This window comes from Hippocampus zosterae, chromosome 3 (genome assembly GCF_025434085.1).
Source record: "Hippocampus zosterae strain Florida chromosome 3, ASM2543408v3, whole genome shotgun sequence".
NCBI lineage: Eukaryota > Metazoa > Chordata > Actinopteri > Syngnathiformes > Syngnathidae > Hippocampus > Hippocampus zosterae.
In genome coordinates, this window is record NC_067453.1 from 5279500 (window position 1) to 5293895 (window position 14396).

Below are 14396 nucleotides of genomic sequence, written 5' to 3' on the forward strand. Positions count from 1 at the left end.
GCAATGTCATCGCACAATGGACAAGAGTACACGAGGAATCTCGTATTTCTGCTGTGTGAAGTCTAATTCTTCCCGTTTTTTAATCTACCGTGCACCGCCCCCTGGTGGCAAAATCGTTGAGTCGCCACTACAGGTACTTCCCCAAAGATTCTGTTCAAGATTTGGGTTGATGTTATTACTTTTAAATTAGTTCAAAAACATCATAAGTTTCCCCCTAGAGTAATATTAATTAGCTTGTTTCAAACCGTAGTATCACTGTGACCCAAGGATTTAAATTTTAACCAACACTCTTCCAATTACAATTTTGGATTATATTTGAGTTGACAAACACCAAATATTTTCACAGCTTGTGCTCATCACACATTTGTGCTCAAGCTCTTTGAGTACCCTGTAGATGGACAAGCACCATGCAAGTGAAAGACCATTTACCATTTAAATCAGACAAAATGTCCTGGGTATGACGTTAAACTGCATCCAACTGGTCCTCCAGGTTGGGGGTTGAACGTGAGGTTAACAACCTCACCCTGTAAAAACAAAAACCTGTTACAGAAACGACGAGAGGAAGCCATTCCGGTAAACCACGGCGAAGAAGAGACGGCACATCCTTGGATGTATCTATGACTGGGCCGGGTGAAATCCAGCAGGAAGCCCGACCCCTGATGACCCCGATCTTTGGAACCAAAACCAACACCAGAGTAGGCACCTGGAATGTGCGCACAATGTTCCAGTCTGGTCACATGGACCAGGTGCTGAAGAATATGAGGGACTATCGCCTGGACATCTTAGGCGTTAGTGAAATGAGGTGGACGGGGCAAGGGCGCCTCATGGTTAATGGAGCAACTTTTCTGTACTCTGGGAAGCAAGACCACCATTCCCATGGAGTCGGCATCATCCTCTCCAGTAGTGCAGCAAAAGCATTGATTGGATGGAAGCCGGTGAATGAACGGATTATTACAGCAAGGCTCTACACCAGATATGCCAAAGTAACCATCGTACAAGTCTATGCCCCAACCGAAGCTGCCTCAGCGGACGATAAAGACACCTTCTACAACCAGCTCCAGACCGTGCTTGAGGAGATCCCCAGACATGACATCAAAATGCTGATTGGAGACTTCAACGCAAAACTGGATAATGACAGAAGGGGCCTGAATGCCACAGTTGGACCGCATGGGTTTGCGAGCTCCACGAACGACAACGGGGAGAGACTGTTGATGCTAACCAGTACCAACGGCCTCAGCATTGGCAACACCTTTTTTGAGCACAGGCGGATCCACAAAGTAACCTGGGTTTCACCTGGTGGCGGGACCCGGAACGAACTGGACTACATCTGCATCAACACAAGGTGGCGCTCGTCATTGCTCGACGTTCGCTCCTACAGAGGTGCGGATGTGGGTTCAGACCACTTCCTTGTGGTGAGTAAAATCAAGCTGAAGCTGAAGAAGGTGAAAAAGGTGCAGCCCAAGAGACCTTACGCGGTGGACAAGCTAAAGAATAAAAACTTCTCCGAAAGCTTCTGTGAGGAATTGAGTAGGAGGCTCAAGGTATCACAACACCTTGCAAACATTGAGGACCAGTGGAGTATGTTCTCTTGTGCCATTGCTGACACTGCAGAAGCAGTTATAGGCAGAAAGACGGGTACCAACAAAGAGAGATGGATAACAGACGACACCTGGAAGTTGATTGAGGAAAGAAAAGTGGTTAAGATAAAAAGAGAACAAAAGAGGAGGCTCCGGAGCTAGAGGATGGAAGACGAGGAGTACAAACTCTTGGACAGGGCAGTGAAGAAGAGTTGCAGGAAGGATAAGACAGTGGCTAGAAGAGAAAACAAGAGAGGCACAAGAAGCAGCAGAGAACAACGACACGACGACCCTATACAAGATCTTGCGGGAGCTAACCAACTCCAGGAGCAGCTCTGGCATGCCAATCAGGAGCAAGGATGGCAGGACACTTCTAAGCGACGAGGAGCAAGAAGCAAGATGGCTGGAACACTTCAGGGAGGTTCTCAACCAACCAATGCCTCCCGTGCTCTTCAATTTCGATCAAGAGACACCAGCTCCAGCTCTTAATATTACATCGAAAGAGATATCCGAGACTGAGGTTGCCAGAGCAATCAAGGGCCTTAAGAACAACAAGGCACCGGGACTCGATGAGATAGCGGCCAAACTGTTGAAACATGGCCAAGATGCTGTTGTGGAGAGCCTTACACACCTGTTCAACCTGATTTGGCATGCTGAAGAGGTTCCTGCCGACTGGAGACGTGGGGTCATTGTCACGCTCCCCAAGAAGGGAAGCCTCTCAGACTGGAATAACTGGCGGGGCATTACGCTGCTGTCAATTCCCAGCAAGGTATTCTGCAGTGTTCTGCTACATCGCCTTAAAGATGAAGTGGATAACATCTTGAGGGAAGAGCAAGCCGGTTTCAGGAAGGGAAGGTCTTGCGCCGAACAGATCTTTACCCTTCGAAACATCATAGAGCAGTGCCAAGAACTTCAGATACCACTCATGATCAACTATATCGATTTCAAGAAAGCCTTCGACAGCATCCACCGGGAGTCACTGTGGCAGATCGTCCAGCTGTATGGTGTACCCCTCAAGTACATCAACATCTTCAGGTCATTGTACCACAACTCAACCTGTTGTGTCAAAACCAACAGTGGCACAACTGATGATTTTTACATTGTCACTGGTGTAAGACAGGGTTGCATTCTGTCACCCCTACTCTTCATTATCATAATCGACTTTGTGATGAGGAAGTCCATCACAGGAGCAAAAGTTGGTATCAAGTGGGGAGGGAGCAGACTAGCTGACCTGGAATTTGCAGATGATTTGGCCCTGTTAAGTCACACCCAGCACGCACTCCAGGAGTTGACCAATAATCTGTATGAGCACGGAGTTAAGGTCGGTTTGCGAATTAGCCAGGAAAAGACCAAGGCCATGGCCGTCGGACAGCACCAACACTTTCAACCACTCACTCTACACCAACATGACATAGAGTAAATTGACAGCTTCACATATCATCTCAAATACAGGTGGTGTGAAGAAAGACGTCAACAGTAGACTTGGTAAAGCTGCGGGAGTGTTCCAACGCCTCCGCAACATCTGGTCATCGAAAGCCATCACTACGACCACCAAGCTACGCCTCTATATGTCAGTGGTTATCCCAACAGCGATTTACGCCTGTGAGACACGGATGAAGACAGCCAACATAACCAACAAGTTAGATGTCTTCCATCGGCGTTGCCTGAGATCCATCCTGAGGATCTCATGGAGAGACCACGTCACCAACGAGGAGGTGATGAAGAAGGCAGGAGTGGCTGAACTGTCAGACATTGTCTCTGAAAGGAGAAGGAAAATTATACCGCGTACTCCGACTGCCAAGAGAGAGACCGGCAAGCGTGGCCATGGACTGGATGCCAGAGGGTGGAAAGAGGAAGAGATGTAAGCCAAAGAAGACGTGGAGACAGACTGCCAAAGAAGACCTCAGTGAGATGGGTGTCAGCTGGCATGGAGCAAGAAGGGTCGCCAGTGACCGGACCAAATGGAGGAAACTCGTCGCCCAATGTTCCAAATAGGAACGTGCGGAACTAACTAACTAACTAACCAACTAACTAACTAACTAACTAACTAACTAACTAACTAACTAACTAACTAACTAACTAACTAACTAACCTTACTGTTCTTGCGTGACGTATTCTCATTCAAGTCCTCATGTTGAAACCAAAACCTGAGAAAAGTTTGCAAATATAGCCCCCAAGAATAGCAATAGAAAGTTAAAGAGACAACCCAGACTGCAATCTTGTGTATTTATTAAGCAATTACCTGTCTTTTAAAAATGTAATTTGGCACATGTGATTTCTGTACATTAGTGACAACTGTACGTATAGTTTATATATTCATTCCCTTTTAGACAATGACGACTAAACTAGTAGCAAAGCACATTACAGTATCTTATTATTCTTGAATGTCAGCTTGCCAGAAATGTTCCAAGTTTCTTTTTGTCAAAATCTGTTACTCATTAAAGGGACACTTGGACGGGCTCAATATTGACATTATATAATAGATCTGTAAAAATTCCGGAACATCCAAAAAAAAAAAAAAAAGAATCTGTAATGATTGAAAATTTGTTTTTGTGTTTTAATGACTTTTGGCACAGATTGTTTGGCACACTTCTGGTGCATGACTCCCCCTCATCTCAGCCTGTCTACAACATAAGAGGGAGGCAAGCATTGTATTATTGCTTGGTTGTCAGAAACAGTGACCAAACACCACCAAAATGTATATGCACATTCCTACTCTTCTCCACTTCATGTGAAAATATAAAAGCGTTCTGCTCAATATTTTGGATTTATTGCCATCAAACGTGAGCTCGTTAAAATGTTGATGAGATAGGAATGTTTTAATACAAATTTTAACCCTAGTTATGAGTTTATGACAACATTAGCATCGGTTAGTGATAGACTACGGTAAGGTCTGAGATTCGAGTGAAGACAGAGTAGTCAGTAACTCAGATGACCCTCTGAAAATAGAGCAGGGGTGCCCAAGTCGAGTCCTCGAGATCGCCTATCCAGACAGTCTTTCTCTCGTCCATCACACCTGATTTAAACTATCCTCTCATCAGCAAGCTCTGAGAAGCCCGATAACAATCCTGATCATTTGAATCAGGTGTGTTGGAAGAGGATCTGAATTGGGGATCTCGACGACGGTTCTTGGGCACCCCTTGTTTGAAGCAAGCCCTCTCATGCGGAATAGATGTTTGATGTGTGTTGCATATTTTTGTAGCACTATTTTAGCTTTGTGTCAAATATTAGAAGTGGGCTTGGTAGGCAAGAAGGTATCCATCGTTAAACATGTAAAGCTGCCTGTTAGTTGGGTTGTAACTCAGGCTGGCAACTCCCTTACCGATCTTCTCCATTCGCAGTGTGAGTGTGTTGTCCTCTTTACCTGTCTCTGTATCAAAAGCATAGAACACCTCTTCATGGTAATCATCCAAAAAGCGGGTAGCATACAACACACCACATGACATAAAAGCGTTGCTTGCTGCCTTCTTGAACAGCCTTGTTTCCCACGTCCGTGTGATATTGAGGATTTTAGCTTCATTATCCCAGGATAGTTTGCTTACCATGATGTTACCATGGCTACCAAAGGTGGCATAGATGACCCACAGCCCTGTCTCATCAACCTCCACGTCCACATCACTATTGGCCCGACAGTCAAAGTAACAATAAGGGAATTTTCTGTGATTCTTCCCAATTCCGGGAAGTTCGACCCTTGTGACAGCCTTGCTGTTGAAATCGTACCGGCAGATAGATGGAGAGTCATAGCAGTGATAGTACACAGCCTCTCCATACAGGACGGCACTGGGGCCTTCAACAGTATTGGGATGGATGTTGGATGGAGCTACAGTAAAATCTTTGTGGTTAGCAGCGGCCATGAAGTCTTCGTAGGATTGGTAGGTTCTAATGATATTGCCTGAGATGTGGCTGTGCAGCAAAGGCTGAATCCAGAAAATGTTCTTCAGGCCTTCGCTATCTGCAAAGGCTTGTTGGCCCCATGAGCCAGAGATGATGTTTTTACCATATGGACTGACTTTAGTTATGACCGGTGCACTGATGTTCATCATAAGGCCCTTAAGGCAATACCTTTGCTGACCTGGAAAACAATAAAGGAGACATAAATACTATTGTAAACAGTTTAAAATTAGTCATCTCTATAAAAACTGCTGAGTTGAGTTGAATTTGTAGCCATAACATCACAATGAACACAAACTTCAAACTCTGATAGCTCCAACAAATACCTTTGAAATCTTTGGGGATTGACAAGCATGACTCAACGCTGTTTTTCAAGTAACGTAGTTTTTCTTTTACAGCCTTTATGTTGATTGAGTCCGCCATATGCATCATGTCAACATCTCTTCGCAGCTTCTGGACCTACAGTGAAACAAAGGTTCAGTGAAGTTAATGCTTACGTCTGGCTACACAAATGTAGGCTTATTTTGAGCTGACAGACAAGCCATAGACAAACGTAGTGTCTCGTGGCCGATTATGAGTTCTTTTAATGCGTTGTAGCCCATGTGGTGTGACAAACTCAGGGATTGGGACGCTTCATGACCATACAATACCATACATATTTTCCGCACTATAGGGCGCACCAAAAAGTCTTAAATGTTCTTAAAAGCTCACCGAGCGCCTGAAAATACGGTGCATCTTTTGTATGGTCATTACGGTAATACATCGACGGCTCCTTCCTGGAGATATGTTTCCAATTATATAACTTGCTGTTGGTTCAGTGAACTGTGTCACTGCTTTTTTAAATAAGTTTTTGTTGCGGCTCTGACAAAAGGAGAACTGTGGTGTTCATTTTTTAAAACAATGTCAACAAATACAGGTACGTCTTTGTCTGTCTCCGTGCCTTCTTCCGTTCGACTCGAGAGGAGTTCACGACCGCCTCCGAAAAACGTTAACTCACGATTACTTCAAAAATTGAAAATAATACATCAAAACTGAAAAGCAAGCGAGGATATCACAAAATAAATTCTATAGCCCCCCCCCCTACAGAATTTATATTCAGATTTCATCATTTGTGAATACACAACAAAGGAATAAATAACTACTACTAACATCTTGTTGTGTTATTTTGACTTCAAGATGGCACCGCGAGAGTGGCTGCCTTTCCAGCAGCTCCTATTTATTTTGTTCTTCTACTTCTTCCTCTCATAACTTTGCTGCTGTGAAGTGGGAATTTCTCAGTTGTGAGACTATTCAAGGTTTTCTTATCTTATCTTATCTTATCTTATCTTATCTTATCTTATCTTATCGTACTGTTGGAGCTATGATAAGTCAAGTCAAGTCAACAGTATTTATAGAGCACTTTCAAACAGCCATCGCTGCATACAAAGTGCTGTACATGGAGCGATTTAACATATACAATAAACAGTAAGACGAATCAGTAATAAGTAATAAGTAATAAGGCGGTAGAAAGCACCAAGCAGTAAAATCAAGAGCAAATCTAAGTCATGCTGAGTCAAACGCCAAAGAATACAAGTGAGTTTTGAGGAGGGCTTTAAAGATGGGCAGCGAGGAGGCTTGCCGAATGTTCAGTGGGAGGTCATTCCAGAGAGATGGATGATAAAGGAAAGGCCAATGGGTTTTATGAACACCTCTCGAGTTGACCGGAAGAAAAGAAGGGAATGAGACGGACAAAGACGCACCTGTATTTATTGAAAAAAGGAGAGCTGTGGTTGTGGTTTTATTATTTTATCAAACGCAGACTTTATTAATGGTTTTCAAAGTCTCAGCAAATACAGGTACTGTTCGTCTTTGTCTGTCTCCGTGCTTTCTTCCGTTCCACTCGAGAGGCGTTCATGGCCGCCTCCGAAAACATAAATTAATTCTTACGTCAATAAAACCACGAAGAAAATCAAGCGAGGAAATCACAAAATAAATTCTGTAGGGGGGGCATATAGAATTTATTTTGTGATTTCCTCGCTTGATTTTCTGATTTGATGCATTATTTTCAATTTTCATAGTTTCATTTAAGGACGGTAATAGTTAATTTACATTTTTCAGAGGCGGTCATGAACACCTCTCAAGTTGAACGGACGCCTCTCGAGTTGAATGGAAGGAGCGTAGCACCATCTAGTGGAGTCATTGTAGATTGCGCCTTTTAATGCGAAGCGTCCAATGTATGAAAAAAAATTACAAAATAGCCATTCAGTGAAGGTGCGCCTCATAATCCAGTGCGTATTTTAGTGCGGAAAATACTGTAGTTGGACGTGCATTCAAAATTTTAGAGATGGTTAAACGAAGTTCACCTGTGAAGGTTATGGAGCATTTTCGCCTTATCCTGATATTTCACACAAAATTCCTTGACTTTTAGTGAGTAGTGCCGACAGTATGTTCTTATGCTCCAGACTTTTCGGTTCAATTATTTAACATGGGGTTTACTTTTTAAATGACTTGATTACTATATTTAGTTGGTTGCTATCCGGTCTGACATACCTCTTTTGAGAGTTTTGTTGATTCATCATTGTTCACTTGAAAGGACATGCTGTTAATGTCAGCCTCGAGCTTGTCAAGTTCTTCACCCAACTGACGCAGAGACAAGGCAGAATAGAGGCCCTTATAATGTAGGTACTGGAAAGGCTCCAGCCGCCCTGTTATGTTCTCAACCACTTCATGAATCTCAGGGAGACGCTGTTTTGACTGATGCACCTAGTGGAAAAGAATACGGATTGCTGGCTGCAGATCAAGTGGTTTGTCGAAAACCCAAATCCTAAATAAGCATTCCAAAAAATGATTAGTGTACATGAACAATTCAAATGTGCTTCAATTAAAAGTAGTCTGTCCGACAGATTAGAACTGCTTTAACTGTACCTGCTCTTGGAGCTTCTTAAGGGAATCATCACAAGATTCAACTTGTTGCAGTGAGGCCTCGTACTTATTTGCAGGGAACAGCCACACGTTGGTGTTCACCTCACATGCACACGAGTCATTTTTCATCTGACCCGGCACATACTGAACCTGGCAATTTCCCTGATATCAAACACAAAGTAGGGCCTGCTCTATTAAAAAAACCCAACAAACACAAAAACCCCCAAACAAAACAACAAAATAAAACTAGAAATTCAATGATAACGCTGACTAATATTATTATTATGACAAAGAAATGAAGACTCATAACGCTGGTTAATACATGACTTAATTTCAAATCAGTCCCCCGTTATGTTCTGTGAAATGCCCTATAAGACATTGTGAGCCATTTTCAGTTAACATGACTGCATTGTGTATTTGCTGCGATTGACCTGCATTCACAATATCATACATTGCAACCCTCGTGTCACAAAATTCTCACAATAATTAACATAGATAAATAAACAATAATATAAAAAGGAATACAATAAAAATGACTGCAGATACTTTCGTGATGCGGCATGAAACAGACATTACTCACTGTGGATGCCAGTAGGAGTAGCAAGAACAGCATGTTGAGAACAGAATTCGTCAGGCCGTGAACTAACACGGAGTTGAGCTGGTTCTATGATCTACACTACACTTCTTCCCACACCTCTTGTGTGTCTTAATAAGAAACAAAGTTATAGTTTGACGCACTCACTTCTTGTTTCGACGTAGACCATTCACTTCTTGTTCCGATTTAATGTACGATAAGATGGATGTGAAACTGAAGAGAAAAATACAACATTTCAAAATAATTGCGCAACAAACAGCTTCCTAATTTTTGTTTTTTTGGGGAGGCAATAACATCCCATTTTAAATAAATATACACCTGCCCGGTGGTCGACTGGTTAGCGCGTCGGCCTTACAGTGCAGAGGTGCACTGTTGGATTCTGGCTCTGGCCATCCACTGTGGAGTTTGCATGTTCTCCCCATACCTGCGTGGGTTTTCACCGGGTACTCCTGTTTCCTCCAATATTCCAAAAACATGCAGACTGATTAAACACTCTAAATTGTCCCGAGGTGTAAGTGTGAGTGCGGATGGTTGTTCGTCTCTTGTGTGCCCTGCGATTGGCTGGCAACCCGTTCAGGGTGTCCCTGCAACCCTCACGAGGATAAGTGGGTCAGCAAATGGATGGATGGATGAAAACCTCATGTACTAGGGAATAACCGAAGACAGATTCAAAATAGGTGCCAAAAACACACACGCACGCACACACACACACACACATACCGTAAATCCATCTCAAAATGTTTGCTTGAATCTCTGATTAAAAACAGTTGTAAAAAGTAGTTGACCAGTGTCCAGTGTAATATTTTATTGTTGTGCTTTATTTTCCAAGTACGTAAATGAGGATGGGGCATAACTTTTAAGGGGAAACAAGTTTTTTTTTTCATCCAAAATTCATACTTAGTTTTCTTCACATCCAAAATATTTGTTGAAGTGAAACCCGAGGAGGAAGTGAACCTTGACAGATGGTGTTCCTGATGGAGCAGCTTTCAAAGATGCGTGGTTTTCAGTGAAGGTTTTCATTCTCCTGTAAGCCATCATGAAGCGTCACACGCTCATTCTCCTGTGTTCTCTGTTCAACTTCGCACTGCAGGTGAGCTCTATCATTCCAAAGTTTCATACCGAGTTCCACTTCTAAAATCAGATTTCGCTGTGATTTTGAAGAGAATATTTTTTTTGAATATTGTCTATTTGATCAGCTGAATCCAAAAGATCGCTGCGTGTGTCAGCTGACGAACAAAGAGAAGACCTTCCCTCATGAGACCCTCAACTCAGTGAATAACGATGCAACAAAATGCTCTCACACCGTCACCGCACAGAAGGTGATGAGCCACAAATTATGCTGATGAAAAAATGTTTTTGTGATGTCAATTATTGCACAAAAAAAAGTGATTGTTCTTTTCAGGCCTTGGAACTTGAAAGTCTGCTGCTTGGTTTGAAGCTCCGTCTGCCCCAACTACTAAAAGATTTGTCAACGCTGGAGAAGGAGGATGATGGCGAGCTATATGGCGCCGTCAGCCTCCAGGTGATCGAAAATGAACTCATTGAGATCAGGAATATGCTCGACAGGCTCAACGCAACCACGCAGGAGTACGAGCAGTTAACTACTGACTCTGGCAAACAGGTAAGTTTTGTTAATGCCAAGTTTGAGTATAAGCAGTTAACATGCCAAAAAAAAGGTCATTCCGTACAATGCCAATTGACATTTTGAAACTCATTCGAGACAACATTAAGCAGGGGACAATTTTTACTGGAGGTACTGTAATGTGATGCTGACCTTGACTGCACCTAATACAATAAACAGTGCATGGAATTCCAATATTGTCTACCATCCCCAGAAGAGAAAACACTGCTTATTTTTTAATGTGTCATGACATTCCTTTCACATTTCAATTGAAGGTTTCTTTCTTCCTTAGTTCCCCGATGTAATCATTCCTACCTTTGTGGTCCTTGCTTTGGTTTGTTGTTGCTTTGTCTCAGCTGATGCACTTAAGAATGCAGCTGCGGGAGTTGGAGAAATATGACACCCTTCAGGTCGAAAAGAAACGTAAAGACAACCAGCGCCTGAAAAGAGCCCTGGACGAGTGCAAAAACGAGAATGAACACGGTCAAGGGCCCCCACATCAACCGGACACGCAGCCCTCAGGCAAGATTCTTCAAGTTTCTCTTGAAGGCATAGCCACAAAAAAAAAAAAATTACTCCTCCTGATTCCTAATCAGTAGAAGTGTTTTCACGCATATGATTGATTGTTCATAAATATAATCCTTGCATATACTTCCCTTTTCTCTGTAGATATTTGTCCCCAAGGCAAGTTTGTGAACATTACAGGGCCTCGATACTACTCAAAAGGAGAAACGACTATTAACCACAAGTATGGAGGCTGGGGCCGTGACCCGAAACCCGAGAAGGGCAAAAACAACTGGTATTGGCGGGTGATTCTCAATGTCAACAACATATATGCCAACTATATCACCTTATACTCCAGCCTGAGCTCTCTGACTGTAGGAATGAAGACACCAGGTATACAGCTACAGATTGTGGTACCGCTCCACCATCAGGAATTCAAAAGCACATCTTTTGAAAAAAAAAATGCATCCCTCCAGATCTCCACATTCGTTTTCTCTACCATTTGTGTTTCAATGTCATAAGGAAGCTGAGCCCAACTGAGTCAGGGTGAAAGGCGGCGTACAGATTGGATCAACTGTATTAAAATGAATAATAATGATAGTAATAATAAAATGATATATACATATACTCACATATAATCACTGTTCGAATTTGACAGCATTTCATAGCATTTTCTGAGGAAAGTGCAATTTCTTTGAATAATGTTGTCAATATTTAATATTCAGCTTTTGGCCAGCCCTGTGAGTGTCTGGCCACCAGTTCATGTTGTACTCGACCTCTCCCCAAAAACAGCTCGGACAGGCTCCAGCATTCCCTGCGACCCTTTTGAGTCTTGAGATGCAAGTTTATTTGAGCGATAAAATGAAGGCATTCTTGTCTCATTGCAGATAATTTCATCATCCATCCTGCCAATCCAACCACCAACACCGTTCAGGGACCAAATGTTGTTCTATATGGCGATGCTTTGTACTACAATTGCTATAACAGTGACCGACTTTGTCGCTTCAACTTAGCATCCAAAACCATTTCCACGCTGCAGTTACCCAAAGGCACCAGGTTTGTTTTTCTTTTGTCTTGTTATATGATACAAACAGGGGTTACCAACCTTTTTGAAACTGAAAGCTACTTCTCGGGTGCTGATTCAAACAAAGATCTACCAGCTAGATGAACATGTTTGACAATGATTACTAATTGACAATATGTGAAGTAATATGTGAAGACGCTGACCACGTTAATGATTTAGTTAGGAGCTGGATAAATATCAACATGCTTCCTTAATCTCTGCCAGTCATATTTTATAAAAGATCAGTCCGACACCATTTTTAGAAAATTCCAATGTCCCGTGACTGGTGAACCATCTTTGAACAGGCACCACGTTGGTGACCCCTGTTCGATACTGTATTGGCAATCTTTAAGATAACCAACATGTCAACGAAAAATATTTCACTCTTTTTCTCCAGATTTAACTCCAAAGGGAATTTTTGTCAAATAAACGAATGCTACCCCTACACTGACATGGACCTTGCAACAGATGAGTCAGGTGTGTGGCTCATTTACTGCATGGAGCAACACTTTGGTAACCTGATGTTGTCCAAAGTGGAAGAAGGAGATACGCCTACGATCAACCAAACTTGGCACACCTCCGTCTATAAGCAGGCAGTCACCAATACCTTCATGGCCTGTGGGACCCTATACGCTACGCGTTATGTCAATAAGGACAGGGAAGAGATCTTCTACTCATTTGACACCGCGACTGGAGTGGAGAAGTTCAATCTTGGCATCTTCATCAACAAGATGTGTCCGAGCATCTACTTCCTAAATTACAGCCCAGTGGACCGGATGTTGCATGTCTACTGTGATGCCTACATGGTCTCCTATCAGCTTTTGTTTGAATAAGACTGTAAATACAACAAACGTTAAGTCAAGTAACTCGATCATTAAATTACTTCTTCCTCTTTTCCTTTCGGCTTGTCCTATTAGGGGTTGCCACATCGTTTCCATCCAAGTCTGTCTACTATATCCTCCTCTCTAACACCAAGTGCCTTCATGTCTTCCCTCACTACACCTACCAACCTTCTCTCTGATCTTCCGCTAGCTCTTTTTCCTGGCTGCTCCATCATGATCACGCTTCTACCTATATACTCACGATGTCTCCTCTGAATGTGTCCAAACCATGCAAGCCTGCTCTTTCTCACTTTGTCTCTAAGACAGTTAATCTTGCCAATAAAGAGTGTGAAAGGATAATTCCAAACACTCTTTATTTGTAATTCATTCCGGAGTCATATTTACCTTAGATTCACTGATATGTAGCCACCGTATGTACCTCATTTGGGAAATGAGCATGGTGCATGTCGTTTATGAACCTGCAAGTATGTTGACAAAATGCACGCGTAACAACACAATCAATAAAATACAAAAATGCACTGTCCAAAAACTGTTTATATAACAAAAACTGCAATACAGGTGTATCCCCAAAAAATCACATCAGTAAAATACGTAAAGTATTTTAATGTTTATTTTTTTCTGTCTTGGGAAAAAAACGTGTATTTTGGATTGTTTTGCTGCATGCAATTCTTTGGTTTATGACAATGTTTGCCTGCGTGTCATACAGTTTTCTTGCTAGTTGCAAGTAACTGTCCCGTTGATCACCGATGTCTGGTAATTCTTGTGCATACTGAAGGATTTTTGTTGCCATTTGCATTGCTTCCTTGCTGGATGGTAGCTTGTAATCAGGAGTTGAATCGATGCCTTGTTTTTTAAAGTTTCGTAGATTTGCGTCTTTCCGACTCCAAGTGTCTTCTGGATTTTTTTAACTTTGTGTCCAGCCTCGCTCAAACGGATGCATTTCACTCGCTCCGCATAATGCATAGGTTTTTATTCCGGGTGAAGGATATTCCTTTCCATAGAATTCCAGGGATGGGAATATTTACTGTATTCAGTTCATTAAATTATGACAGAAGTGACGCAACAGCGCACAGTATGGCACTAGCTTCCCGCCGTAGTTCAGGCAGAGCTACCAGGCAAGTCACAGGGTAAGTCACGTTTCATTGACGGTCTGGATTCATTTCTAGTTTTATACAATATTTCACTTTGTTCTTCCTTTTTCTACGGTGCTGTGTATTTAATTAGTTCCCTGATTTGTTCCGAGTCCACATTGCTTTTTGTGTCATTATTTAATTTAAGTTTTGTCGAATGAAAGTTTTTATCCATTCAGTTAACAGGTGCTTTTTTTGTTGCGCAGTTATTTTTGAGACACCTATCCCTCCCGCCATACCGTGTTGCAGGTAATGTTTGTTTCCTTTTGGTT

At 42.4% G+C, this 14396-nt stretch overlaps 3 protein-coding genes across 3 annotated transcripts in view; 2 read left to right on the top strand and 1 right to left on the bottom strand.

Moving 5' to 3' along the window:
- LOC127597715 (uncharacterized) overlaps window positions 1-14396 on the top strand; it is a 166450-nt gene that overhangs the window by 85046 nt on the left and 67008 nt on the right. The gene's annotated exons all lie outside the window — the stretch shown is intronic.
- Window positions 4085-9128, bottom strand: LOC127597690 (olfactomedin-like). Its single transcript, XM_052060922.1, has 5 exons — window positions 8950-9128; window positions 8373-8531; window positions 7998-8210; window positions 5795-5927; window positions 4085-5649 (listed from the first exon to the last, which is right to left on the bottom strand). Exons 1-5 carry the CDS (start codon window positions 8980-8982, stop codon window positions 4805-4807), a joined length of 1383 nt encoding a protein of 460 aa, XP_051916882.1. The 5' UTR covers window positions 8983-9128; the 3' UTR covers window positions 4085-4804.
- On the top strand, window positions 9890-13340 carry LOC127597753 (olfactomedin-4-like). The gene is made up of 7 exons (XM_052061105.1): window positions 9890-10054; window positions 10161-10283; window positions 10367-10585; window positions 10942-11107; window positions 11255-11482; window positions 11977-12145; window positions 12550-13340. The coding sequence occupies exons 1-7, from the start codon at window positions 10001-10003 to the stop codon at window positions 12983-12985; spliced, it is 1395 nt and encodes a 464-aa protein (XP_051917065.1). The 5' UTR covers window positions 9890-10000; the 3' UTR covers window positions 12986-13340.

Coding starts and splice junctions, on each gene's coding strand:
- LOC127597690 (XM_052060922.1), bottom strand. CDS start 8,982: ATGCTGTTCTTGCTACTCCTACTGGCATCCACA. Junction 8,532..8,949: donor TACTCCTACTGGCATCCACA/GTGAGTAATGTC, acceptor GTTTGATATCAG/GGAAATTGCCAGGTTCAGTA. Junction 8,211..8,372: donor TTAAGAAGCTCCAAGAGCAG/GTACAGTTAAAG, acceptor CTTTTCCACTAG/GTGCATCAGTCAAAACAGCG.
- LOC127597753 (XM_052061105.1), top strand. CDS start 10,001: ATGAAGCGTCACACGCTCATTCTCCTGTGTTCTCTGTTCAACTTCGCA. Junction 11,108..11,254: donor ACCGGACACGCAGCCCTCAG/GCAAGATTCTTC, acceptor TTTTCTCTGTAG/ATATTTGTCCCCAAGGCAAG. Junction 11,483..11,976: donor TGTAGGAATGAAGACACCAG/GTATACAGCTAC, acceptor GTCTCATTGCAG/ATAATTTCATCATCCATCCT.